The sequence below is a fragment of the Diaporthe batatas genome, assembly GCF_019321695.1.
Source record: "Diaporthe batatas strain CRI 302-4 chromosome Unknown Contig00016, whole genome shotgun sequence".
NCBI classification, from domain to species: domain Eukaryota; kingdom Fungi; phylum Ascomycota; class Sordariomycetes; order Diaporthales; family Diaporthaceae; genus Diaporthe; species Diaporthe batatas.
Genome location: NW_025408563.1, coordinates 973,722 through 1,001,496, shown reverse-complemented (window position 1 = coordinate 1,001,496; position 27,775 = coordinate 973,722). Strand labels below are relative to the sequence as shown.

The window sequence follows — 27,775 nt, the reverse complement described above, 5'->3', positions numbered from 1 at the left end:
CTGGTGGTCCCCTGTTCCCTGCTCCTCCCCCAACTTCACGCGACGAGCGGGGGGCCTGAGATGACTTCAACCTCGCTTCGGACTGTCCATCGTTCCGGACCGTCGTGTTCTCTTGCAAGGCCCAATTGGCCGCGATACGGCCCCCAAACTTGCTGGGAGCTGCTGATCCTGGCCCCTCAGGGTTACATGCTGCCACCTCTTGGAAGATTAGGGCTGAACCGGTGGTGAGGAAGGAAGCCTGGCCTGCTGCTTGCCTGACTTGCCTGCTTGCCTGGACAGCCTGAGCCTGCACAGCTCTGCATGCAGGGCAGCATCCGGCCGTCCAATGACCAGACGCCAGAGCCTCGTCCCTTCCTGTCTGCGAAACTTTCGAGGATGGAGGGAAGGAAGGGACCGACGACCAACAAGCTCCAGCCAGCTCTTTCCCAGCGTCTCAACCTCGGCCAGCTGATCTCTGTGCAGTTCTCTTTGGCCCTGCCTGGCCCCGTCTCCCATCTCTTTCTTCCCTTCCTTTCTACTGTGGTCCCCGCCCACACACATCCATGTTCACATCATCCATGTTCCACTCACACACTCCCACACACACACCACACACACGGCACCAATCCAATACCCACGCTTTCACACCAACGGGGTGATCAGGACCGAACCGGCCCCAACGGGGGACCGCACACGCGATGTGACCCTGTCCTTTGCTGCAGCTCTAATCGGTCGTTTCCGCATCCTATCGGCGTCCACAAAATGCTCCTCCGTCATCCCTCCCCACGCCCATGTTCCGTCATTCCCAGCGCCTGATGTTCCCTGCAGCTCTGTCTGTCTGTGTGTGTGTCTGTCTGTCTGTCTGTCTGCGCTGCACTGCTCTTCACTGCGCTGTGCATGCATGCGGGCGGAGGCTGATAAGAAAAGTACCAGCCCGCCAAGATGCTGCGTTCCTCACAGATTCCTCACAGATTCCTCCCCTGCTACATCGCAAAGTCGAATGCCACCGTCTACGGAGTACAACTGCGCTGCCCAGCCATGCTTCCGTGACGCTCAGCTTGAATTGACCTGGCCCGGTCGGAAAGGGGACAAGCCAGCATAAACGGCTGACCTGACATGCCTGCACTATTCCTACCCCACGTCTCACTCCGCTCTACTGCCTCGTGCCACACCAGTTTCTGGGTGTGTGCATCAGGTATTGATGGGATGGATGGACACCGAGGCTACCTGTGAGGGTGCCCTTGCTTACATTGCTGACTTCCCGGGGTCCCCTACGGCCGGGTGACGTTCTCTGGGACGCTTGCTATGGCTGCTCGCTGCAGGACCCTCAGGCACCAGGGACATGGTCTGTCTGAGGGAGCCAGCCCGGCACATCTCATCCACCAGCCCGACTGCTCGCCCTCCAGATGTCCAGCCTGAGCGTGGGTGGACCTTGGTCACAACCAAGGTCGCTGCGGGGGTCCCCACGAATAAGGCTAGCCCAGCATGCAAAAGCCAGCCAGATGGGCAGATGGGCAGATGGGCCAGATGCGATGGGGGGCCACGGGGCCACGGCAAAACCGTTCGACGGCAGCACGACGGCCGTATATGTGGTCGGTCTCCTGGCATAGACTGCCGAGACATGCGGGCTGCGATGCGGGACAGCTGCACGCCCGCCTCCTCGGTGGCCTACTGCCTTCAGCCCTATGGGGTCCGGCTGTACGAGTCTGTCGCGGGCCCTACATGTCTTCTTGGCTCTCTTTTTGTGTGTGTCTTCTCTGCTTGCCATGGCTGTGGCTGTAGCTGGAACTTGCAGCTGCAGCCGATCCAGCTCGTCTAGGGTCCATTCATGTCCTTTGCCATTCCCGCTGTGGGTACTAATAACGTATAGATACTCGGTATATATACGAAAGTCCCATGTCAGATAGCAAGACAGGCCGGGGTCCTTGCATGAGGCGCACATGGGAGTTCCCTTCCTCCCTCTTTTCTAGTGCTGAAATACCAAGACAAGCAGCCACAAGCCCAGCAGAAAAGCCGGCACCTCTTCCTCTCGCTCACACCCACTCCTACTTACACTACACCACACTACATACACTACCTACAGGCGCGGCTCCCACAAGGCTTGGGAGGGTACCAAATTTCCCCCTGCGACCACACCGGCCAGTCGCCTTGATCCCTCCTTCCAGCCAGTCACGGCGTGCGCAACCCCTGACTCAGGCAGATCACTTTATTCTGCACATGGGTGGTCTCTCCCGAGCAGGCTGTCTTCCCGTGGTCACCAATTCGCTCGCCCCGTGCCACCGGCTCGGCCTCTGCCCCAGTCTTTTTTTCTCAAACAACCCCCTTCCAGGCAGACTGCGGGAGGCAAACGCGGGAGGGCGGAGCCTCACCCACACCAAAACAAGCGTAGCAGCGCATGCTTCTTATTAACAAGGCTTTCTCGATCCTGGGCAAAATGGGGTGAGAGCCGGCTGTCGACAATAACTCATATACACATACACACACACACAACCATGATGAGAATAGCAATCGCCGGCGGAGGCGGTTTTGCCTATATTCTGGCCGGCGAGATTACCCAGACAGCCAATGCCGTGCTTGTCTTGTCCACGAGGGTAAGCAGGCAGAACAGGCAGAGCAAGCAGAGCACCACTACCACCTCATCCCATCCCATCACATCAACCCGTCCTAGCTCAGCCCAACCACACCCAGCATAAATCACAAGTCATAATGCTCGATCGTTCTCACTCAGCCTTGCCCCGTCCGAAAACAACATGCTGACGAGGGACCCGCACAGCAACACCCGGAGTTCGAGCACTTGGGGGCACAGGTGGCAGTCGTCGACTTCGCAAACGTCGAGGAGCTCCGATATGCGCTGCGGGGCGTTGACCTCGTCATATCGACAATACCGGGCCAGCCCCAGCTTAACCTCATAGATGCCGCACACCTCGCCCGCGTCCGTACCTTTGTGCCATCCGAGTTTGAGGGTGCTCTGGCGCGCAGGCCGCCGCCGTCCAACGGCGATCCGCTCGACCGCGGCTCGGCAATGGCGTTGGAACGCCTCATGGGGTTGTCGCAGCCGCAGCAGGACCATCATCACCACCAGAACCACCAGCCGCAGCCGCCACCCCAATCACCGCCCGCCTCGTGCCCTATGAGCTTTACTGTCTTCTCGTGCGGCGTGCTGTACGAGCGGCTGGCGCCCGGCGGTCTGGCCGCCTTAAACATCGGCACCGGGCAGACGGCGCCGACCCTCACCGGGCAGGGTGATTACCTGGCAGATATTGGCAACGCGACGGCCGAGATTGTCGAAATCAACGCCCAAGGGAGCCCAGTCATTGTGTCCATGACCTCCGTCTACGACGTGGCTCGGTTTGTGGCCGCCGCCGTCGAGATCGGGCCGGAACACTGGCCGAGGGAATTCCAGATGCGAGGGGACCAGCTGAGCGTCCGTGACATCCTGAGCGCGGCGATAAACGTCCGAGGAGGTAAGTCGAGTCGAATCAAGCCGAGCCGAGTGGTCCTGGTGCCAGTGCCCAGACTGATCACCGGCAAAAGCCATTTTGTGCTCGAGAGACAATGTTATACACAACCAGTGCTGACTGACTTTGTGCCGTCCCCAGTGCCTTTCAATCTCGCCACCCACCAATATGCAGACCTTCAGTCGCATCTCGAATACGCCATCCAGACGAGCAACTGGCGCCGCTGGTGCTACCTCCAGCAGCTCCTAGCAACAGCGGACGGGCGCTACACCCTGGGGCGGCCCAACCTCAACGAGCTCGTCGACGAGGCCCCGGGCGTCAGCGTCGTTCCAGAGAGGTTTGCCGACTGGCTGAGGCGGTCATGGGGCCAGCCGCAGTCTCAGCCTCAGATCCAGCCCCATTTTCAAACTACCGTCATGGAAATAGAATGAAGCGATTTTGGTTGTGGGGGTGGGGCGCTTAAAATGCTCCCCGTTCCCCTCCCCTCCCCCTTCACTCCCTTAATGGACTGACTGCGTGAATTAATATGGATGGCATTGCATAGCGTTGGAACCACGGGACATGGGCACGGGCATAGCCTGGCATGGCATGCGAGAGTATGTATTATTACTGTCATTACTACGGGCATGAGTTGTAATGGATACCTTTTTTTTTTCTTCTCTTCCCCGGCGTTGTTCAATCACGCTTCGTACTGGAATCGCAGGTCTTCCTCCCTTCCTCCGCCCCAAGGCGATCACGATTGATCTCGTTTCCTAACGGCCCCGCAATCGCACTCGACAAAGAACACATGCAGCTGCAAAACTCCACCAAAAACAAGATCAAGGGTCGTATTGCTACACCGGTCGACCCGTTTCGCGGGAATCTCGGTTGTGGCGCATCACTTGTCCATATCGGGCTTGCAAGCCCGGCCTGGCATGCCAACCTTGGAACGACAAATCTTGGCCGGGGCCCCCCGCGGGCAACAGCAACAACCCACGCGAGATGGTCCCCAGTGGGCGTCTATACCCATTACGGCCGTCACCTTCCCTATTGGAACCACCACTTATGTCGCAGCGAAATGACGATTGCTCGGGCCCAGAACAAAAGTCCGCGTTTAATAGGAAGCAAACATCCGTGTTCCGCAGGCGACGCCGGCCCGATGATGGGCATTGAGCCCTTGTCCGTTCGCGCCGAACTCCGACGCTGGGATGACTAGGTTACTACCATAAAGTTCGGGCCGGCCTGGCTTTGGTGTTCTCGCCGCCGCCGGGGCTCGAGCTACCTACCCGGAGCCGGAGCCGGGCGGCGAGGCTCCGCAGTGCCCAGCGGGCCGGGGGGCAAAGTCGCGCTACGGAGGTGGGAGGACGACGGCGATGACGATGCGGGGAGGAAGAGGGCCTGCCTCATCATCACGACGGGCGTGCATGTCGTTCGTCGAGGACGAGCTGCGTGCTGGGTTTCCAAATTACCTAGGTACGGATGAAATGGATGATTAATGATCAGTCATTTACGGTGGGTCGTCCACACACACACACACACACACACACACACACACACACACACAGAAACACGGAGACGCAAGCACATACCGCATACACACATGCTATCGAATACATGCGCATCCCCAGACGGCTGCTAATTCTCTTCCGCAACAGATGCGGGTCCTGATAAACGAGACCTACGCACCGATCGCACGGGATGTGTGTAGTTCACGGTGGCCTCCCCTCTCGCACGGCATCAACGACCACAGGCCCGGATCCGCGACAAAGTAAGTCCTCGCCCCTCCGCCGCGGAGGCTTACGACGGACGACCTGGACCTCGACTTGGACACGGGGTCTCATGACTGGGCCAACCCGAGCCCCAGCCCCAGCTCCGCCCCGTGTCTGACCGCGGGGGTCAACGGGACGTCGTGGCTTGAGTGGGACGGATTGTTTTGGGTCCCCCGTGTGGCTACGGGGCCCGGCGGTTCCCGGGGATGCGAACGATGACTGGTTTCGCTTCTATTCGGTATACGTCCGAAGATATATATGGCGTCTTCCTTCATACAGTGATGCGAGCGATAACAAGGACTGGTTTGGCTTTTGCTTATGTGTTTGATGCTCTGGTTTGATTGTGCTGGGGAGGGGAGGTCTTGTTGATGATTGATACGCCTCCAGGGCTGTTACTATGGATGCTACTCAGGCTTTGGGTTGTTTTGAGAAAGCTGGCAGGAGTCTTGTCCTGGCCTGCCTGGGTTGCATCCTATGAGTGATTATGTGGTTTCGCTTCTATTCCGTATACGTCCGAGGACATACATGGCGCCTTCTATGAGTGATTATATTGATTTATGCTAGTCATGCGTGGTATGTGCTGGTATTCTGTGTTGTGCTACTTCTTCCTTGTTTTCCTCTCTTTCGTCCTTGGTTGTTAGTTACTGTTTGTGCTTGAGGCGTAAACATTGACGCTAACAAATTGACTATTCAGGTACCTAGTATTACGGAATCCGCGCCTCTACAGGAGGAGCGCATGTACCGGTCCTTCAACTCACTGCGGCCGGGGAGATACCTAGACAGGATGTGGCGAGGTACGAGATTAGACCGAGCGCTGCACGGGGTCAGCATCGTGCTGCAGCAGGCTCATTGCAGATAGAAACTCGCTTTTTCATGCCGGGTGTCTGTGCGGTTGATTTCACACCTGTGCCCGTATGAGTCTGGCTTGTTACCTAGGTACATAGGTAGTAATACAACATAAGCGAACCCTTGGGATCCATCCATCACCCGACGGCTTGGATTGAGCTGAAGGGGGCATGCCTTGGAACGTATATGTCACCGTGTAATAAAAGTGTATTTCAATTTTTCTTCGACGACGCAGACATTTTCTATTTTGTACTTCCTCCACGACAAGAATCTGTGAGGAGTTTTGAGTGCATAGAGGCGAGTTGATTCCTTTGTTGCATAGTCGCTGAAGAGGGAGGGGTATTACATGTGCAGTGTGTTACAGGGCCTGCAGAGCAATCCGAGTCTCTGGTGCACATGTGGTGAACTTCATCAGCTGCTTGGGTGCCCGCCAACATGACTGTAACAGAGTCCGAAGATGTCATCACAATAAGTCCTACGCCCCCCACCATAACCCCCGCGTACATGCAGACAAATAGTAATATTACCCCCCGGCCGGCTTGGCCCTCGCTTCCGCCCAATGGTGGTGGGTGGCCCTATCGGAACCCAGTGGCTCCGTCTGACTGCCCGAACCTCGTGGCAACGACTTCAGCCCAAGAAACGTGGCCAGGCACCGCGTGTGTGCACCTACCTTGAATGCTCTGACGCTGGGGCAGGCATGAATCCTTCCCGGGAAGAGGAGGGACCAGTCAGGCGGAAGGGAGGGGGGCCAGGGTGAACGCAACGTGTGCGGCTCGGAGAGGGAAGCGCCACTCAGCCCTGCCCTCGGGAAACCAGGTCCAAGTGGGATTTGCAAGGGGAGGGAAAAAAAAGGACGACTGGCCAGGGCTGTCGAATCAGGGTGCTCGTTCGATGGCTTGATGTCGCAATACGGAAGGAGGATTCCCAATCGACTGATCCCATTTGGGGATTTCCGAGCCAATCAGCCCCTTTGCATCGCCCAGACGCCGCAGGCGTTCCATGGGTGGCTTCCTGCGGTTCTTCGGGGGCAGGGAGGCTCACAGGGGTGGTGGTGACTCTTCGCTGTGTGGTTGCACAAGCCCTTAAACTGCAGCAAGGCCCCCGACAGGATACATACGTACGTACATACATACCTTATCAGGTAAGTGACTTGTTCTTGAAGTCGCAAACGGGTACGAAATGCATGTAGCCGACTGCAGCTGCTGAGGCTGTAGCGACCCAAGGTTTCGGCGGGGTCAATGTCCCATCGGGCGTCTGCAGTGTGTCGCCGAGCCGCATGCAGCAGTGGACATGGGCGACCAGGGGCATGGCAACCAGCTGGCCGAGGATCGCGGTCCCCAGGAAACCGGTTGCTCCGGTGAGGAGCACAGCTATTCCCTCGGGCTGCTGACTTGATTCTCTGCGTCCGTTCGCCAGAGCCGGCCCTAACGGGAACATACCGTCGTCCAAGTCTGTCTGTCTCCTTGTCCCAGTCGATGCGGACGAGCTTCGAATCCGAAGGCCCCGAGAAACGCGCGGCCATCAGCTCCAACGTGCTGGTTTGGAACAGCCCCGGCAGCGTTACGTCGACCCCAAAGACACGGTGAATTTCAGACTTGAGGGGCAACAGAAGCAACAAATGGCCACCGATGGAGAAGAAATCAGAATGGCGGCGGATGGGGTTGGAGGTTGATACCGCCTCTCCGAGTCCTACGCCGCTTCTGCACACATCCTTCAGGCGTGCCTCGCACTCCGTCAGCTGCTCGTCGGCCTCGCCGCCGACGAGAGAAGGCCCCGGCAACGGCATGGCCCATGACGACCACACCACCGTTGGCGAGGGCGATGACGATCTGGAAGACGGCTGCGTAAAAGCCCTGCCCGCTCTGCTGCAGCACAACCTCGCGGCCCAGCGGGACCACCTCTCCGAAACGCCGAGGATGGGAGTGCGGATGTTGGCATGGGTGAGCGGGATCCCCTTGGGCTTGCTCGTCGAGCCGCTGGTATACAGGATCATCGCGACACCCTCCGGAGCGGACAGTGGCCCGGTTGCACGCGGCTCGTCCAAGGGGATAGGTGTCACGCGCTGGGCAAGCACGGGGCGCCGGTTCTGCAGGTGTCTGGCCCGTTCGGCGGTCGCAGCATTGTGTATCAGTATGGGCGAGCCCAACTCTTGCAGGATCTCGGCTAGCGTCTCATCCGTACGTACGTAGGCGGCGCCGCAGCCAAGTATCCCCGGGATGGTGGATATCATGACCACGCCCGGTTCAAGCAACACGCAGACGGGGACTGCGCACGTTACCGAGGCCTCGGACAGTCGAGCGGAAGTGGCACTGGCCTTTTTTGACAGCTGCAGGTAGGTTAGTGTACGGCCCCCGATATCTTTGACGGCGAGGTCCTCGGCATGCTTCTTGACCCGGCCGTCGATTATCTTGGACAATGTGCCAGCCGCAGGAGACGGGCCTCTGTTTCCGGTCCGGTGCCGGCTGCAACGGCCTGCTGCGTCAGAGAGGCCTCATCATATACGGAGACGTCGCCAATCGGGACACGAGGGTGCTCGGACAGCACGTTGAGCAGGTGCATGTACGTGTTGGCAAGCAGTTCCGAGCCCTCCTGGCCGTACAGATACCTAGGTAGTCCTGCAGCGAAAAGGTCAGCATCCCCGTGCCGTCGTCGAACTCGTCAACGGATATGACAAGATCGAAGGGGCTCTTGGCGTCCGAGTATTCCAGGAACTTTACATCCACCCCCTGCATAGGAGAGGTCCGAGATGCGCCCATACGGTAGTTGAACACGGTCTGGAACAAGGGCGTCTCCGTCGTCGACGCCGAAAAGTTACAGACGCGAGGATGTCCTCGGTGGGGACGCCCGTCTGCGCGAGGGTCGCGTAGACGGCAACTGCGGTCTGTGGGAGGGCCTGTCGGACAGCATTGAATACAGGTTCATCCATATTGTGGCACTGATGGATGAGACGCCTCGTCGTTGAAGGTATCACCGATTTCAATTCCCTCGTCGAGGTGTGTGGTCCGATCTGAATGTGATTGACAGGAAGGTCATCATCACCGAAACAATCCGTTTCGCCGTGGACCACCTGGGAATCCTTGTCCGAATTCTTCGCATACGCCGAAATAGAGGTCACCGATCCCGTGTCGAAAGCGTACAACAGCGTAGTGGATCCCGGAGTCATGGATTTCTCGATGACCCGAGCTTTCATCTCGGTGGCACACGGAAGAACATTGGGAGGAACACGGCTTTAATGTGCTATTCTCCTCTGTCAAGTCTGATCGCCCACGCGGTCCGTACTAGGACGGTCGAGGAGTTGGTATCGGACAGGGCTAGGAATTGAGTGCCCTCTCCGGTACGACCAATACAGGCGAAGTGGTGTCTGTCATGGTGATTGGGGATGACGGGGTCGATGGAACAATACTCGACTCTGAGAGAAATTAGTTGCTCGTCACCTCTAGAAGCGAAATGAACCCTTGAACGATCCGAAAGTGTCTCTTCGGCCCCGTATACGAATTGACCACCGCTTTGCAGCGAGCGGGTAAGGGTGACAGGCCGCGCCTCAGCATGAGCTTCGGTCTCCACCCTCCGCCGAAGGGAGTTGGAGTGATCGTTGCGCGTTTTGTCATGAAACAGCCTTGGGATGAGTATCTTGTTCCCTTCGGCGACAAGCTCCGGCTCGATGGTCCATAGGGGCGGCGTTGTCGCGCTGCCGTCCCGCATACCAACGCCCCCGACAAGGCGGACGAAGTTGTCGGCAACTAGCGACTCATGCATTTCAGAACCGATAGAATGAAGGTATTTCTTATTGCAAAGAAGACGAAGCGGTGGGGGACGGCTGGCCACCTCTGCCAGGTGGTTATATTTCTAAGCTGGTTGTGCACCCCGTGAATGAGCCTGAAGCAATCCCTTCTAGAGACTAATCGACGCCCAAAGGCTCAGCGTTTTCAAGACGATGATGAGGGGTACAATCCGTGTTGAAACAGCAGAGATCCTGCGTCCAACCCTGTGAAGCTTCTATCACCAGTGCAGACCCCACTGACAGCTAGAGGACTCTGACGGGTAGACCTATCCACCTCTGTGGAAGCCAGTCGAGTTCCTCCATCTCAATCTAACGGTACCAAACTTTGGGGACGCATTCCCTGGAACTAGCATGCTGATTTGACGCTGTGACATGCACCATGTTTCCTGACTCCCATCTGCCCGGTAAGCTCCCCATCGCCCACAGTGAAACAGTTCCCCACGCAACGTCTATTGCATCTCACCCCTCAATCTCGGGAAGATGGGCAGTAGGTTCCCTCCAAGAAGCCAGAACTATTACAGAAATATGTGAGCATACGGGCGTGGGACAGGCGCAAGCGGGTATAGGCATGCCTCACCCCGTACCAGCGGTACGACACGTAGTCGTCTTTCTCCTCGTAGCTCCGGAGGTAGCCGCCCAGACACCTCAGGCCCAGCGCAGTGAATGCAACGCTGGCCAGGACCGGTGGCTGCCACAGCGCGATCAGGCCGACCGTCCAGCCCGCGATCATGGCTGCGAGGGACCAGCGGGCCACAGGCTGGGAGAGGAGCAGAGGAATCGTCTTGCGGCCCATCAAGAGGTCACCCGAACGATCACGAAAATCTTGAGCGTGGCCCTAGTACATTGCAACGTTTGGTATCAATGACGACAATCGGCTCGGGGCATAGACTTACCGTAGTACTGAATATGCCGACTATTATCACCAAAGCAACAGCCTTTGTGCTACTTAGCTCCCTCCCGTGATCTAAGACCATGTCAGCGCGGTGCAGGATTTTTAATTCGGCCGGTGAGTGGTCGAGGTCTATACCGAGTATGACCGTGGTCCCCCAGCAGTAGCAAGCGAGCCCCACAGCTCCAATTACATTTTTGACGACTGGTATTGCGGCCAGACCTCCCTCGTTGTAGAAGATGATCGCCATGGAGTAGATCAGGGTGCACTGAACTGTCTTTTCAAGATAGGCAGCAGCCCACATGGACACGAAGAGGGCGTAATAGAGTAGCGACGCATTCTCCATTGATATTAACCCCGATGGTAGAGGTCGATGTGGCTTTGCGACCCTGTCTTCTTCCACGCCGTTAATCTGACCCCAAACGTAAGTGGACGAATTCTCGAGCATGGAACGATGAGATCCAACGGTAGACTGACTTGGTTTTTGACCTACGCCAACGTTAGCGCTCCACATCCGAGGCTCCACAAGACATTTGTGGACGTACCTGGAAGGGGATTAAATGCAACTGAGTCCACAAGAATCCCCTGAGGATCAGACTAAGACTTGACGGCCCTGCAAGGACAATAGCAATCGCCATCTTTCCATCTATCAGCAGCTAGGTCACCAGGCTCAGAACAGCACACGCACCGTGGGTAAAACAGCAACGGGGATATCAGATTTCCCGAATAGGTACAAAATCTTGAAAAACTCGGGGACCCGAGCTACAAAATTCACGATTCTCTCCATATTCGTAGTCAATATCGAGTGAGAGTGTTCCAGTTCACAGTCAATGATGCTTACACAGTCCAGGGACAGATGTCACGACGATTTTCTGCGTTGAGCAATTCTGATAACCTGAAAGTAAGGATACCCTATAAAAGAGTCTCCAGTTTCCAGAACTGGCAATATGGACCGAAACTGACTATATCGGGGCCGGTCCGCAAAAGTCTACGCGGCATAGGACTCCACACCGCCGGCTCCTAACTGGGCCCCCGCCGAACTTGAACTTAAAATGTGGGAGCGATGTGTGTTGTTGACAATCATGGCATTGTACAAAAGCTGAGAAGAGGGAGTCATGATTCTTATGAACTCCTTTGATGATTCTTATGCTCGGCCGAGATAGGATACAGAAGATTTAGCATCTACCAGTAGGTAATTGCGATTTCATCTAGGCAAACCCCTCAGCTTACCTACAGGTCGGCTTCGTTGCCTAAGCATCATGGCAACTGTTACCCACCTGCAGATCGGCGCGATAGCGCTCGTAGCAGCCCTTGGTCTACTAGCCATCCGGATACTTTCAAGGCCAACAACCCACCATCGCCTGCCCCCGGGGCCCAAGCCCCTGCCCATCTTGGGCAACGTGTTCGACCTCCCACCGAAAGGAGTACCTGAGTACCAGCACTGGTTCAAGCACAAAGATACATATGGCTCTATTAGCTCTGTCACGGTGATGGGTCGTACCCTCGTCATCTTCCACGACAAGGAGGCCGCAAACGTGGTCATGGGCAAGAAGGCACAGAAGACGTCGGCAAGGCCGCAGCTCAATTTCGCCCGGCTTGGCGGGTTTGAGAACTTCTTGATCACTCATCAGTACAACGACAAATACCGGAAGCATCGGAAGATGGTGCATCAAGAGATCGGCACTAAAGGGCTTGCAGCTGAATTCCAGGTCATTCAGGAGCAGGAGGCATTGCGTTTCGTTCTTCAGACGTTCCACAACCCAAATAGCATGATGATGTATTTGAAAACGTATGTTGGGAGCCCTTGTTCTTGTCGACGCGGGCTGGCCGGTTGGCCGGGTGTGTTATCAGGCTAACACCACGCAGTCTAGCAGCGGCCATCATTCTGAAGATCACATACGGCTATTCGATAGACAGGAACAAGCCTGATCCTCTCGTGACCTTGATCGAGCACGCAATGGACAACCTGTCACTGGCATTTGTGCCACTCTCTTGGGCGATCGATACAATCCCAGCCATAGAACGACTTCCGAGCTGGCTCCCCCTGGGCTATAGGAAAACAGCTCGGCAGTGGAAAGCGATCAACGAGGCCGCGGCAGAGCTACCTTTCGACTTTGTCAAGCGACAATTGGCACATGGGGATCGTCGACCATCTTACGTTTCCAATCTGTTGGAAGAAAATATGGTCAAGGGTGACATCGGGGTTCATCTGGCACCCGACGATGAAGAAGCTATCAAGTGGAGCGCTGTCAGCTTATACGCTGCTGGCTCGGATAGTACGGTCGCCATCATGGAAAGCGTCATTCTCGGCCTGCTGCTATTCCCCGAGGTGGTGGCAAGGGCGCAAGAGGAGATTGACCAGGTTGTCGGCTCCGATCGGCTTCCCAATTTCGATGATAGACAGAACCTCCCTTACGTGGACGGCATCGTGAAAGAGGCTTGGCGGTGGAATCCGGTGGGGCCGATGGGCTTGACACACAAATCGGAGGAGGACATATTCTACAAGGAGTACCTGATTCCCAAGGGTTCCTACTTGCTTCCTTCGCTCTGGTGGTTCTTGCACGATCCTAAAGACTACTCGGAGCCAATGAAGTTCAAGCCTGAGAGATATATGGCCCCGCTCAACGAGCCGGACCCCAGCGAGGTCGCATTTGGGTACGGACGGCGGTCCTGTTCCGGCCGCTACTTCGCAGACGGCAGCGTCTATATCACCATCGCCCAGATGCTCGCCGTCTTCCAGATCCGCAGGGCCAGAGACGCGAATGGAAACGAGATCCCGGTCAAGCTCGAGGCTGTCGCGGGCATGGTCAATCGCCCCGTGCCATACGCGTTCCAGATCGCGCCGCGGAGTCCGCACCACGCCGACCTCCTCCGCCGCATCGAGTCGGAACAGGAGGCAGTCACCGGCGATGCGCATCTCCTAGGTAAGGAGGCTGAAAGCATACTGTCGTCACACACACAGGTGTGATTTTGGCCCCAGGGTTAAGAGTCGGGGATAGGAGTCTGGGATAGGAGTGAGGAGGGCGAGGAGCCGACTGGTGGTTTGGGTTGTTCTTGTCACAGACTCGCAGCGGCACCACTGCGTCTTTGATTTTTTTTGGGTCAGACCTCGCTGCGCTGATAGGTTTGTCTTCTTTGGACCCAAAACAAGTATAAGATATTCAGTGGGTATACAACACCCTTTCGGACCTTTGTAGCACGCACATCAGACCCAGGGCCGCTTTGCCCGTAAGGTATCACGATACACATGGCTTCTGTGACATGATGCGCTCTAAGCCCATTTCAGAATGCCTGAATCAATGTCTTTCTCGGATATTTGACTCCAGGGGCACAGTCCACGAAACACTTTGTAGTGAGCCACAACAAGGCTTGTATCCAGCCTATCTTACCTGAGTCCTCCACGGAGCAATGAGCTTCTTCCCTTGCCCGCACCACCCACTTGAGCAAGGCAGGGACTCGACAATACTCCATTCAGCTACCTACAGGTTGCCACGGGAATCACGCCCCATCATCCTCCGAATCGCAGGCTTCCAATCCTAGGCTTCCAATCCTCAGCTTCCAATCCTAGGGCTCGGCAGCGTTCTCAACAGTTGACCTTAACAAGTGCAACTAGCGGTTTGCGTTAGCAATCTAAAGGTATACATATAATTAGTCACTAGCCCTATTACTATATAAATACTAGCTTTATTATTAAAAATAAATTAATTTATTAAATCGTATCTTATAAAGTTCTTTTATTAATAATAATTATTTTAAGAAATTATTTTTATTTTATAATATAATTATTTTTTTAACTTTACAATAAATAATATTATTAAAAGTAATATCTTTCAATTTTACTTATATAATATAAAATTAAATTATTTTTTTAAATATAAAGTTAAAAGACTTATAATTATAATTTTATAATTAGTTATTTATTTATTTATATTATATTATTATAATTTTATTTTATTTTTATTTAAATTAAACCTCTCCTTAAATTGTTTTATTTTCTTTATATTTAAAAAGTTAAAACTTTATATTCTTTAAGCTTAAATTTAAGATTTTTATAAATTTTAATTTAATTTAAAATAAAACTTATAATTCTTTAACTTTTTAAAAATATATAAATTTTTTAAATAATAATAACTTTTATAAAATAGAAATTTATTTATTTATAAACTATTAAAACTATAAACTTATAAAATTAAAAATATAAATAAGTTTTATTCTTTTATATAAAAGAATAAAATTATTTAAAAATTATTTTAATATTTAAAGTATAATATTAAGTATTAATAAAGTAAAAGTTATATAAATATAAAGCTTTAACTATATTATATATTTCTTTTATATTATATAACTATTTATTTCTTTCTTTTAAAGCTTATATATAAAGTCTTTAATAGCTTTATATATACTCTTATAGTTTTTATAAAGAAATTTTAAATCCCTTTTATATATTTTTTATAATATTAAAAGTTAATAATAATTAATAATAAAAATATAGACTTAAAAGAGAATAAACTTTTTTTTTTATAAATTATTTTTAAACTTTTATAAGAGTTTTAATATTTTATTATAAAAGTTTTAAAAATAATATATTATAAATTATTTTTATTTTAAATTCTTTTAAAGTTAATAATTACATATTTAAATAAAAATTATAATATTAATTTTATAAATTTATTTAATACAGGTTTTATTATAAAGTATATATATATATATTTAAAAGAATAATTTTTAATTAAACTTTTTTAATATAATTATAATATTTATATAATAACTATTTTAAAACTTAATTTTATTATATAACTCTTTTATAATAATTAAATTTTAAATTACTTTTATTTATAATATTAATCAATATTATTATTAAAATAATATTTTTAACTTTATTTATATATTATAAACTTAAAATTATAAATATTTATTATATTATAATTATTATTAATAATAATATATTCTTTTAAATATTAAGTTTTAAATATTTATTATTATATAAAAGTATTATATATATATTCTTAAATATATATAAAATAAAAGTAAAATTATATATAAATATAATTTTAAATAAAGTTAAAAGTTACTTAAAAGTTTAAAAGTTTTAATATAAAGTATATTTAAATAGTAGAGATATTTAAAACTTAAAAATATACTTTATAATATATAGTTTTACTTTTATTTTATATATATTTAAGAATATATATAATACTTTTATATAATAATAAATATTTAAAACTTAATATTTAAAAGAATATAATATTATTAATAATAATTATAATATAATAAATATTTATAACTTTAATTTTATAATATATAAATAAAGTTAAAAGTATTATTTTAATAATAATATTAATTAAAATATTATAAAAGAGTTATATAATAAAATTAAATCTTTAAAAATAATTATTATATAAAGAAATTATATTAAAGAAACTTAATTAAAAATTATTCCTTTAAATATATATATATATACTTTATAATAAAATCTTTATTAAATAAGTTAATATTATAATTTTTATTTAAATATATAATTAATTTTAAAAGAATTTAAAATAAAGAAATAATTTATAATATATTATTTTAAAATTTTTATAATTAAGTATTAAAACTTTTAAAAAGTTTTAAAAGTAATTTATAAAAGATAAAAAAGAATATAATAAATTTATTCTTTTTTAAATTTATATTTTTATTATTAATAATTATTAACTTTTTAATAATATAAAAAAATATAATAAAAATAAAAAAAAAGTAGATTTAAAGTTTTTTTATAAGAGGATTATAAGGATATATATAAAGTTATTAAAGACTTTATATATAGGCTTTAAATTAAAGAAGAAACAAGTAGTTATATAGTATAAAGGAAAAATATAGTGTGGTTGAAGCTGTACTTTACAGTATATATGTAAGATGCCGATACCGAGTATGGGATTAAAGGCCGAACATTGACCGAAAATGGAGTACCTGCCGAACGATTGTTTTTGTGGTCATTCGGCTGCATTTGCATGACATTCAAATATTAACTGTCTAGTAAGCAATCCACATGCCCTGAGCGTAACGGGATCAAGGCAACACGCAAATATCTAGTGTTTTGCAGTACAATTAGCGCAGGCTGTGTAGGGAAACGCGGAGTCCAGTGCGCTTTGGAAGACCGATGACAGGCGGAGAGAAGTCTGAAATCTCAGGAGGACGAATTGACGTACAATGATTCACTCGTTGCTGATGTCCTGGTGGCTTCCGCTCCTCGGAGTTGTGCTCTACTACCTCAATTCTGATACATTGAAGCGTTGGCGCAGGAAAGGCACCAAGGCTATCCCAGGACCGAGAGGTACCAGCCAGTCTCTTTGCGATATTTTTTCCTGCGGGAGGTCATGACTGACAACCATTGGATAAGGATGGCCTATTCTCGGCAACGCTCTGACACTGGCTTCATCTGACAGCACCGGCATCATTCAAGTCTACCGCAGGTGGGCTGAAAGATATGGCCCAGTTGTTCAGTTCAGTACCATGGGAATAAAACAGGTAGGGAACATCGTCTCGAAGCCGACCTGGTGGCCGCGTAACCAAGGCACATCTGAGAGACGAAGCACTTTATGCCACGACAGGCTCTGCCATAGTGTTCCGAGCACCTTTGTACCGAGTAGATCACTGGCATGTTCTGGGAATCTCCTGAACCTCCAATCTTTGCTTGCCCAAGTCTCTGCCAGTACCGAGCCGAATGATTCCACTGATAGTCGGGCAGGTCAACCACGACGGCTGGGGTCTGCGGGCTTTGGACGGTCTCATCTGAGTTGACACTGCTCAGCGAAATTGGAGCGTCGAGCATGGAGAGATGGGCGGCAGCCTGGAAGAGGGCTTGCACACCGTCCGGCCCACGCCGGCTTGCCGAAGTATATATGACCTGACCAAGGCCAGCCTTCTTCACGATTTGTCCGACCGGGCCCGCGAGAGCATTACGTGGTCCAAGTTCCAGGAAGAGGTCAGTCGAAAGTGTCCTGTCGCTGAGTATCTGTCCACCAGCACGCTCGAACTGGACGGGAGACATCATGTTGGCCTTCCAATATGCCGGCTTACCTGCCTAAGGCTCGTTTAGCAGCTCTCCAGTTACCGATGAGACCAACGGCGTCGGGCGCCTAGCAATCATGCCGCCGCCGTCGTCTAAACGGGCGTGTTTGATGAGTAGAGATTCGTAGTGGTCTGCGATTTCCCTCATGTGTTGCGAGTGGTACGCCAGCTCGACTCGCAGTAATCGAGTAAAAGTTTTATCTGCCTTGACTGTTTCCATGAGTTGTGCAAGTGCTGCAGATCTCCCGGAGAGTGTGATGCTGGCCGGGCTGTTGAAGTAAGCGACAGCTACGTCCTGTCCTCCGCCCATGAAATCCAAATACGGCTGCACATGCCTGGGCCCCAGCCCTACGGCCAGCATCCCCATCGGCTCGGCCACGACCGCCTCCTCTACCCTCGCTTGCAATCCTCCGGTGTACATACCCTTCGTGAATGACGAGGGTGAGAACCCGGCGGGTTGGGGAGAGCAGTACTCGGTGGAGGAGGTTCAACGCTTCCTAGGCACTGTTTTCTTCACGAATCAGACCACGGTCCAGAGCTACTACTCCCACCTCGTGGCGTGGCAGCCGTTTGGGATGATGCCGCTCGTCAGCCCGACCCCGGAAATGGTGGTCACGGGTGCGGCAGACGACCTATCGAAGCCCGAGTACCAGCGGAAGCTATTTGACATGATTGGTGAGCCGAAGTTGCACCATGTCGTGCCGGGAAGAGGTCACATGGATTCGATGAGTGGGGACGGGGCCGATGAGGTTATGCAAGAGCACTTGAAATCTTTAAAGAAACACTTGGACTTTTAAACAGCTGCTTCAGCGCATTAGAATGTAGATACAAGTCACCTTTTTCATCCCTGTGGTCCCTTGAAAACATCCCTGGGCCAAGGCGTGCAGCTAAGAATCACTATTCTTGGATTTGTGTGTATTTGAAGTTGTTTGGTTGACTGGATTTGTTCTCCGATACGGTCAAAACTTGAGTCGCCCGAGTTTCGACCTCCTCGGATGGGTTTTCTCATACAGATCTCACTCCAAAAAGGGTTTAGATGACGTATCATAGGAGTGTAATGGAAAAGAACGAAGAAAGCCTTTCCGAAAATACACAATACATATTTTGATATCTATCTACATGCTCACTTTTGTGGCTTTCCCTTCCCCTTCGCCCTTTGGGTATTTCTGAGCCATGTACGTCAAGTCACCATGGACAACATACCCAATATGGCTGAGCCCAAATAGTTCCTTCAGTTCGGGACTCAATGACTCCTGGAGTTCCTTGGGCAACTTGGCCGTCCAGTTCACCAGCTGGCGCATGTAGGGCGAGGCGTAATATGCGAATAGGATGGCACGGTCCTCATCCTCCGTAACATTGCTGCCCGACGTATGCCACAGCCGGCCGTCCAAGACTACGATGTCGCCGGCCTCGGCCTCGAACGGAACCAGCAGATCAGGGGCGTTGTTGGGGACGTCCGAGTACTGGGTCCATTTGTTCGACCCGGGAATGTAGAGCGTTGCGCCGTTCTCCTTCGTCATTCTGGTCAGGCACCAGATCACGTTGACTGTGTTGATGTGGTGCCAGGGCTCGGGCAGAACGATACTTTGGTCCGAATGAAGTGCCATGCTCTCGGAACCCGGTCGTGCGATGTTGGCGGAGAAATTGCTCAGGAGCATCTTCTCTCCCAGCACAGACCTAGCCATTTCGGCCGCCGTAGGATGCACGACGAGGTCGCGAAATAGCTTGTCGTGCTCTGGGAGGTAGAACACGCGCAAATTCGCAGGGTTAGGATCGAGAATAGGCTGGAATAAATCCTCGCCACGAGCCTCTGACCGTTCCTTTGCCTTCCAAAGTTGTTCCAATGTATGTCTTGCTTTGTCTTTGGTCAGGACTGATGGAATCTTGACCCAACCGTGCTCTCGAAGGTGGGCCTTGGCTTGCTCCATCTCATCCGTCATGATCTGGGGAGTGTTGGTTTCTAACAACAAGATACAAGGAATTCAAATCAGTCCTCTCCCACCGCAAAGATGTACCTGGTGCCGACACTCAAGTGGTGATGGTGAGTTTACTCTTGTAGGAGCGAGAGGGTAACAGTAGGATTTAAGTAACTGCCTCTAGCCATGCCGAAGGTGATCTCAGGTTCGGGATTCGCCTTAGACCAAGTCCAACTTTTGAGCCGCATCTGAGCTACCTATATGTATGCATGCGGTCGGGTAGACGAAGCGCCTATTACAAGGAGTACGGGTCACTTCGGTCGCATTCTCTATTCACGGGCTCTTTTCGGACACATTAAAGTATGAGAATGCCGATACATCTTAGAAATGTAGTAAGTAGCGTAGCAGCCTAACTCTAATATATTTAATAGATTTTATTTATTAAAAAAATATAAAGAATAACTTACTTTTATATACTTTTTATTTACTTTTAATATATTTCTTATATTTTTATAAATTTAATTATAATAAAATGAAATTTATACTTTTTTAATTTATTTAAAAAATTATATATTATAAATATTAATATTATTTTTTATTTATAAAATATTTTAAATTATTAATTTAAATAAATAAATATAAATATTTTATTTTAAAAATATTTCTTAATTTAATAATATAATAAGTTAAAATATTATTTTTAAATAAATTTATATAATTAATAAAAAATATTTATTAAAAATAGAATTAAAACTTTAATTAGAGTAATAAACCTTAAATTTATATTCTTAAGGTCTTTTTATACTATTTTCTATCTCGAAACGCTCCTAAAATTAACCTTTCTAGCCTCGTCGATCATGGCTCCTGCTAAGGGTGGTAAGCGTATTCGGCTCCTTGCCGCAAGCGTGGTAAAGCCGTCGTTTCGGCTGATCCCGAGCCCGAGTCGTCTCCCGAGCGCCCCGCTACTAAGTGCGGAAGACTACCAACGAGGCTAGTCCGGTCACTCCTAAGATTCGTAACATTGGTGCGCCTTGAAGATACGTTTTCAAGCTTGTCTAACAATGTTGGGCATGACTCCGGCACAATTAAAAGCGCATATTAAGAAGCTTAAGGACGAGCTTAAGATTGCCAATGCTGAGAGCGCCAAGATCGCCTAAAACGATCACGTCAAGACTGTTGTAGAGAAGACCGACGAGCGCGAGATCCCCTGTGTTGACTCCTTAACGCATGGTCACTCTGATAACCGCATTGATTGCTTCAATTATAGTGGTTGTGGCCGGCGCTCGCCGAGACGGTCCTCGCTACCTATAGTAAAAAGGGCTCAAATTGTCTGTGAAGAATTTTTGATTCAAAACTAGAGTTGCCTGAGGATGTGTATGGGGGAAGCAGCGAAGCTGCAATCGGTATGGAGCCCACTTGGGGTGATAAGATAAGCAGGGTATACGAACCTAGTGTACTGGGTGGTCCTGCGGGCGATCAGCCCATGGCTTTAACAAGCGCTACTATTGCTGTTGGGTAGAGACAAGTGCGAGCCTCTTTCCGGCCTTTTAGAGAGCTTTGCTGGTAAGGTTATTCACACTTACACTAAGATTTCCTTGGCACCTGTTTCTCTTAATCCTAATAATGAGGTTGTAAAAGTATAAACTAAGCGAGATTGCTCGCAACAAGGTGTGCACTGTGTATAAGGTCGTGCGTGATATGGAGGAGAAAGTTTATTTAAGAGCTACCCGGGGGTTAGAACTAGAGTATGGCACTATAAGCTAGTAATACTTTATAAGTAGGAATAGTTTTAATAAAACTTATATTAAATAAAAATTAATATATAGATAATATTTAATAAATTATATAATTATATTAAAATATAAAAAGGAATATTATAATACTTTTTATTATTATATTTATAAAAATAAATTATTTTATAATTTTAAATAATTAAAATATTAAGATTATTAATAAAATACTTAATATTTTAAATTTAATTCTTTTATTATAGAAAATATATTTAATAAATATAATAATTAAAATAAAATATATTTATATATTTATATATTTATATATTTATATATTTATATATTTATATATTTATATATTTATATATTTATATATTTATATATTTATATATTTATATATTTATATATTTATATATTTATATATTTATATATTTATATATTTATATATTTATATATTTATATATTTATATATTATATATTTATATATTTATATATTTATATATTTATATATTTATATATTTATATATTTATATATTTATATATTTATATATTTATATATTTATATATTTATATATTTATATATTTATATATTTATATATTTATATATTTATATATTTATAATATCGCACTTATATTTTAACACTATACTATCGTTATTCTTAAAGGTAGGAGCTAAGAAGGAAGGGTAGCTTAATAGATATATTTATTGTATTAAGAGTAGTTATTACTATTATTATAGATAGGGTGCCCGGTAAGGGCCTGAAACCGCCTCGCGGCAGCGCGGCTACCCTACTACTAGTACATAGGTGTAATACTATTTATAAGAAGCGGGAGGAAAGAATAGGAAAACTGAAGGAAGAAGGGAAGTCAACAGTTGGTAGCTCTCTACACCTAATACACTACTTCCCCCCATCTCTTGCACTGCGCCTACGCCGCGTGCACCAACTCACTCTACTCGTGACCCTACACCCTGACAGTAAGCAGTCGAAAGCCAATCATAAAGCCCAAACCAACTCCACAAGTACCAGGAGACCGCGAAGTTAAGATTTGAGAGCGTGGGCGGGAGGTATTGACGACAAAATGAGTATGTTTGTGCAAGACTTCAGCCTCCGGGGCGCCTGTGACCGCTGCCATGGGCAGAAGCTTCGGTGCAGGCCCGGAAACAACGACGGTTGCATGCGTTGCGAGAGAGCCGGTGTTCGATGTATTCCACGGGCTCAGATAAGGTTTACTCGTCCCTCTCGTAAGCGTGCGCTCCCTCAGGCTCCGGTGTCGAATGGACACAGCCAAACTCAAAACATCGGTACGTCGTGGGTTGGAGCGATGTCTCTCGTGGGCGACCGAACATTTGCTGACCCCGCGAGAAGAACACGGCGCCATCGAGCAGTTTACCAGAGCCCTGTCGGACCATGGCGAGCTTCTCATCTCACCGACAAGCTTGTCCCAACGCCCGTACGACTTGAACACGAATCTTGATTTTGCCCCTCTAGAGTCCGAATTTGTTCATTCTATGGATCCGAATTTGGAGCAACCTACCCTGGCCCACGAACACGTCCAACTATCTGGCCAGGCATTCGCGCAGGACATGCCGGGGCAAGACTCAGGCGTCGAGCAGGGCGAGCATGAAACTGAAAGTAAGCATAATAGTCTGCCTCTGACTTGCCCAAAACCATACCGTTAACGGTCGTTCAGAACAGACTTCAACCCCACCCCGGCATCGGCATTCCTTGTCCGGGACGGTAGGCTTATGCCAAGTGGGCAAGGCGCATGAAATGGATGTCGATCATCGACCAGGCGGTAGTACTCTGAGCTCTGGGAGTGGATACGGTGGCACTGATGTCGGGTTCGGACAGTGGCCATCTGGTCCGCAACACAAGAATGGCGAATCTAGTGCTTGTCGCGATGCAGGCCCGCGGACCGCGCACTCAGCTGTGGATAACATCAGGAACTCATGGATACGTCGACTGTCAGACGCAAATGTCGAAATCCACCAGCATACACGCTTAATCCCGCCCCTGGGCATCTGGCAAAACACATGGACAAATGCCACGATGGGCGAGCGCCCCAGCCTTGCCCAGCCCGACCTATCACTTGGTTTAGATGATACATTGAGACTCTCCAACGATTACTTGAGTAATCTGACCGATGCAGTTTCGGAAATCCGAATCAGTCAGACTTACAACGCTTCCACTACCCCTGGCGCCATACCGGCGCCGGAACCCGAACAGCATTCTCAACTGCTGATTCTCTCCACCTACGTCTGTCTGATCGAGTTATATAAGAAGACACTGCAACACGTCAAGGCTTGGACAGAGGCCCGATTGAATACGGATACCACTGCTCTCAACAAGACCTTTCCCACCCAGCTTACCAGTGTGACAATCGGCTCCTACCAGTTACCGGCGTCCTCACCCATGCAGACACTTGTCTTGGTGGGGACCATTGAGGGGATCTTGGCCAAAATAAGCGACCTAGTCGACGAGATCATGCGGCCGGCGAGGTCCCCTCACGAACCACCGGACACGCCCGGTGCCGCGATCTACAAGGAGGACACCAGTCCCCCCAGTGCACCGTCTAGTGTGGCTCAGGCAAGCCTGCAAGCAATACGGGGCCAAGAAGATGCAATTATGGCACTCGTACAGGAGGTTTGGGCATTGGCTGTCCGATGTAGGGCTTCTTGAGACGACCCCGGGGAAGCGAGCAGATCTGTGCGCGACTGCTGCCCTGGGGCTTGCCTTACCTATCCCGGCGCCCGAAGCAGCAGCAGATATTTCCTTGATAGCAATTTGTCGATACGCCGGCCACCCTCAAGCTCCGTGGCTATTCCATGGTCCCTCGGTCAACCGTGTCTTAAACTTCGCCATCAACACTATATAAGTTAGGTTAGAGAGATAGAGGGGATAATCTTTAAAGAAATAAAGAATTTATAAAAGAATAATTAATATACTTTTTTTTAAAAAAAATAAAATATTTTAAACTTAATTTAAAATAAATAAAATTTATAAAGATTTTAATTAATTATTATTTATTTATTTAAAAAAATTAAAATAAATTATAATAAAATAAAATAATTAACTTTAATTTAATTAAAAGTAATAATTATAATATATATTAATATAAGAATAATAATATAATAATAATAATATTTAAATTATTATTTTAACTTTATTATTAAATTAAAAATAAATAGTTAAAATTATAAAAATAAAATATAATATATTTATTAAAATTAATTTAATTAAGTTTATTATAAAAGTTTTATATAATAACTTTATAATTTATTATTAAAAGTATCTTTTATATTAATATAATAAATTATATTATTCTTTTAAAATAGTTTTAAATTTTATAAATTTTAAAAATTAAAAAGTAATATAAACTTAAAAATTTATATTAAAAAATAAAATATTTAATTTATTAACAAAATAATATTAAAGATAATTTAAATTTTTATAGATTTAATAGTTTTATTTATATATTTTTAAACTTTTATTAATTAAAAATTAAAAATATAAATTTAAATTTTAATAACTTTACTTTTTAATATATATATATAATAAAGATATTTTTAATTTAAGTTAGAACTTCCTTTTAAAGCTTTTAATTAATTAAAATTACTTTCTTTAATTCTTTATATAATTAATTAAACCTTTTAATTAACTAACTAATTAAAACTAATATTAATTTAAATAATAATATATTATTAAAGTAAGTAAATATAATAAGTAAATAAGAGTAAAATACTATTATTATAATTTAAAGGTTTTTAATTTAATTTATTTTAATATTTTATTTTTAAGAATCTTTTATTTTTAAAAATAACCTTTATAAATTTTAAAAATTATTTATATAATAATATTTAATTAATTTAAATTAATATTAATAATTTATTAAAAATTAAAATTATTATAAATTATAAATTATTTAATTTTAATATTATTAAATATTATATATTTAATATATTATAAATTATAAACTATTTATATTTTTTAAATTTTATTATTAAATTAAAAATAAATAATAAAAGTTTTAAAGGAATAAAATATAATATATTTTAAACTTAATTTAATTAAATTTATTATATAAAACTTTTATAATAACTTTATAATTATTTATAATACTATTTATTATTAAAAATATTTTTAAATTAATATATTAAATTATATTAATTTAAGTTAATATTATTAACTTATTAAAAGTTAAAGTTATTATAAATTATAAATTAATTTTAATATTATTAAATATTATATATAAAATTATTATATAATTTAAATATAAATATAAATTAATTAAAATAAATAAAAATAAAACTATTATTTTTATTTAAAATTCTAACTCTATTTAAATAAATACTTATTTATTAACTTTATTATATTATAAATAAAATTACTTAAAAATAATTACTTAACTTACTATATAAACTAAAAATAATTAAATAATATAATTATACTTTATTACTATATATAATATTACTTTAAATTTATAATTCTAATAACTTTATTATAAATAAAAATAAAATAATTATTAATAATTAAATTTATAATTAAATAAAAATAAACCTTTACTTTAAAAAAGTTATTAATATTTAAAATAAATAATATATTTTTAAAAAATTAAAAATTATAAACTTAATTTAAAAAAATTAAAATTTATAAAAATCTTAAATTTATATTTAAAGGTTTTAATTAAAATTTATATTTATAATAATAAAAGTATTTATATAACTTAAAAAAGATTTAAATTATAATAAAAACTAATTAAATAAAAATTAATTAAAAATTATAATTATAAGTTTTAAATTTATATTAAAAGAAATTAAATATATTATATAATTTAAATTATATATAAATGTAAATAAATATAAATAAATATAAATAAATATAAATAAATATAAATAAATATAAATAAATAAAAATAAATAAAAATAAAGTTATTATTTTTTAAAAATTTTAATTTTAATTTATAAATAAATATTTATTTAATAAATTTAAAAATTATTAACTTTATAAATTAAATTATTTAAAAATAATTATTTAAATTATTATATTTTTAATTAAAATATAAATTTTAAATAAATAATTATACTTTATTATTATATATAATAATTTTAATAGTTTTATAAAAAAATAATTATTAATAATTAAGTTTTTAATTATATAAAAATAAACTTTTATTTAAAATAATTAATATTTTTTAAAAATATTTAAAAATTAAAAACTTAATTTAAAGTAAATTAAAATTTATAAAAATTTTAAATTTAAATTTAAAATTTCTTTTTTTTAAAAAAGTAAAATTTTTAAAAAAGTTTTATAATAGGCTATAGTATTAGGTATAATAGTATAAATAGAGGAAGGTTTAAAGGTTTATAAGGTTTAAATTTAATATAAGACTAATTTTTACTTCTTTCTAAAAAAAAGTAAGTAGGCTTTATTTATCTTTTAATAAATCTTAAAAAAAGGTATAATTAAGCGCTAAAATACTTTTAGGGCACTTTTTTATAGCTTTTATTTAACTATTATAATTATATCTCTTTTTATAAAGCTATTTTTAACTATTATTATTAATTAATATTAATTATTTTTATTTATATTTTTAAAAACCTTTTTATTTATTATTATTAATTAATTTTAATAACTTATTAGATTTTTAATAGTTTTTTATATTTTTATAAGAATATAAATTAATTAGCCTTTTTTAAATAGTTATTTTTTTCTTTTATTTTAATTTTCTTTTTTATTTAATAATTAACTTTATTAAATTCTTAATTAACTTTCTTTCTTTAATTATTTAATATTTTTATTATTATTTTATAATTATTATAAATATTATTAATATATTTAAATAATTAAAATTAAATAGTTCTTTAAGGGTTTTTAATAATCTTTTATTAATTAAAAGTCTTTAATTAATAATTTTATTTTTAATTAATAAGTTTTATTATTATATAACTTTTTTTCTTTTAATAATAATTATAATATTTATAAATAATCCTTTTTTAATAACTTTATATATTATTTTTATTAACTTTTATTTAATAATAAAGTAGGTTCTTTTTATAAATATTTTATTAAATTAAGTTTAACTTTTAAAAACTTTAATAATAATTATATTAACCTTATTATTTTTAATATTAATAATTTTTCTTTAAATTATTATAATAAGAATATTAATAATAATAAAATTTCTATAAAGTTCTTTATTAAAATAATAAATAAAAATTTATAATTACTTTATATAATCTTTAAATTTATTAAAAGGTAGTTATAAAGGTTATTATTTTATTAAAGGGTTTAAATAGAAAAGGTTTACTAAAAGTTTTTAAACTTTTAAAAATTCCTTTATCTTTTATAAGTTTTATCTAACTTTTAACTATTTTTA

At 43.5% G+C, this 27,775-nt stretch overlaps 6 protein-coding genes across 6 annotated transcripts; 3 read left to right on the top strand and 3 right to left on the bottom strand.

Annotated features, from left to right (window-relative positions):
• Positions 1–88: 88 nt before the first annotated feature.
• On the top strand, positions 89–5,889 carry KVR01_011704 (uncharacterized protein). Its single transcript, XM_044790271.1, has 4 exons — positions 89–2,570; positions 2,753–3,443; positions 3,579–4,928; positions 5,072–5,889. The coding sequence occupies exons 1-3, from the start codon at positions 2,472–2,474 to the stop codon at positions 3,866–3,868; spliced, it is 1,080 nt and encodes a 359-aa protein (XP_044639413.1). The 5' UTR covers positions 89–2,471; the 3' UTR covers positions 3,869–4,928; positions 5,072–5,889.
• Positions 5,890–7,168: 1,279 nt separating this feature from the next.
• On the bottom strand, positions 7,169–8,957 carry KVR01_011515 (uncharacterized protein; the record flags this gene model as incomplete). The annotated part of the gene is made up of 4 exons (XM_044792355.1): positions 7,169–7,430; positions 7,471–8,503; positions 8,637–8,805; positions 8,847–8,957. The coding sequence occupies 4 exons, from the start codon at positions 8,955–8,957 to the stop codon at positions 7,169–7,171; spliced, it is 1,575 nt and encodes a 524-aa protein (XP_044639224.1).
• A 1,304-nt stretch (positions 8,958–10,261) lies between these two features.
• On the bottom strand, positions 10,262–11,149 carry KVR01_011774 (uncharacterized protein; the record flags this gene model as incomplete). Its single annotated transcript, XM_044783185.1, has 3 exons — positions 10,262–10,324; positions 10,390–10,647; positions 10,706–11,149. The coding sequence occupies 3 exons, from the start codon at positions 11,147–11,149 to the stop codon at positions 10,262–10,264; spliced, it is 765 nt and encodes a 254-aa protein (XP_044639483.1).
• Positions 11,150–11,960: 811 nt separating this feature from the next.
• On the top strand, positions 11,961–13,669 carry KVR01_011698 (uncharacterized protein; the record flags this gene model as incomplete). Its single annotated transcript, XM_044789038.1, has 2 exons — positions 11,961–12,490; positions 12,568–13,669. 2 exons carry the CDS (start codon positions 11,961–11,963, stop codon positions 13,667–13,669), a joined length of 1,632 nt encoding a protein of 543 aa, XP_044639407.1.
• A 5,197-nt stretch (positions 13,670–18,866) lies between these two features.
• KVR01_011696 (uncharacterized protein) lies at positions 18,867–19,691 on the bottom strand (the record flags this gene model as incomplete). The annotated part of the gene is made up of 2 exons (XM_044786965.1): positions 18,867–19,166; positions 19,206–19,691. 2 exons carry the CDS (start codon positions 19,689–19,691, stop codon positions 18,867–18,869), a joined length of 786 nt encoding a protein of 261 aa, XP_044639405.1.
• Positions 19,692–23,448: 3,757 nt separating this feature from the next.
• On the top strand, positions 23,449–24,078 carry KVR01_011803 (uncharacterized protein; the record flags this gene model as incomplete). Its single annotated transcript, XM_044786051.1, has 1 exon — positions 23,449–24,078. The coding sequence occupies one exon, from the start codon at positions 23,449–23,451 to the stop codon at positions 24,076–24,078; it is 630 nt and encodes a 209-aa protein (XP_044639512.1).
• Positions 24,079–27,775: the final 3,697 nt, after the last annotated feature.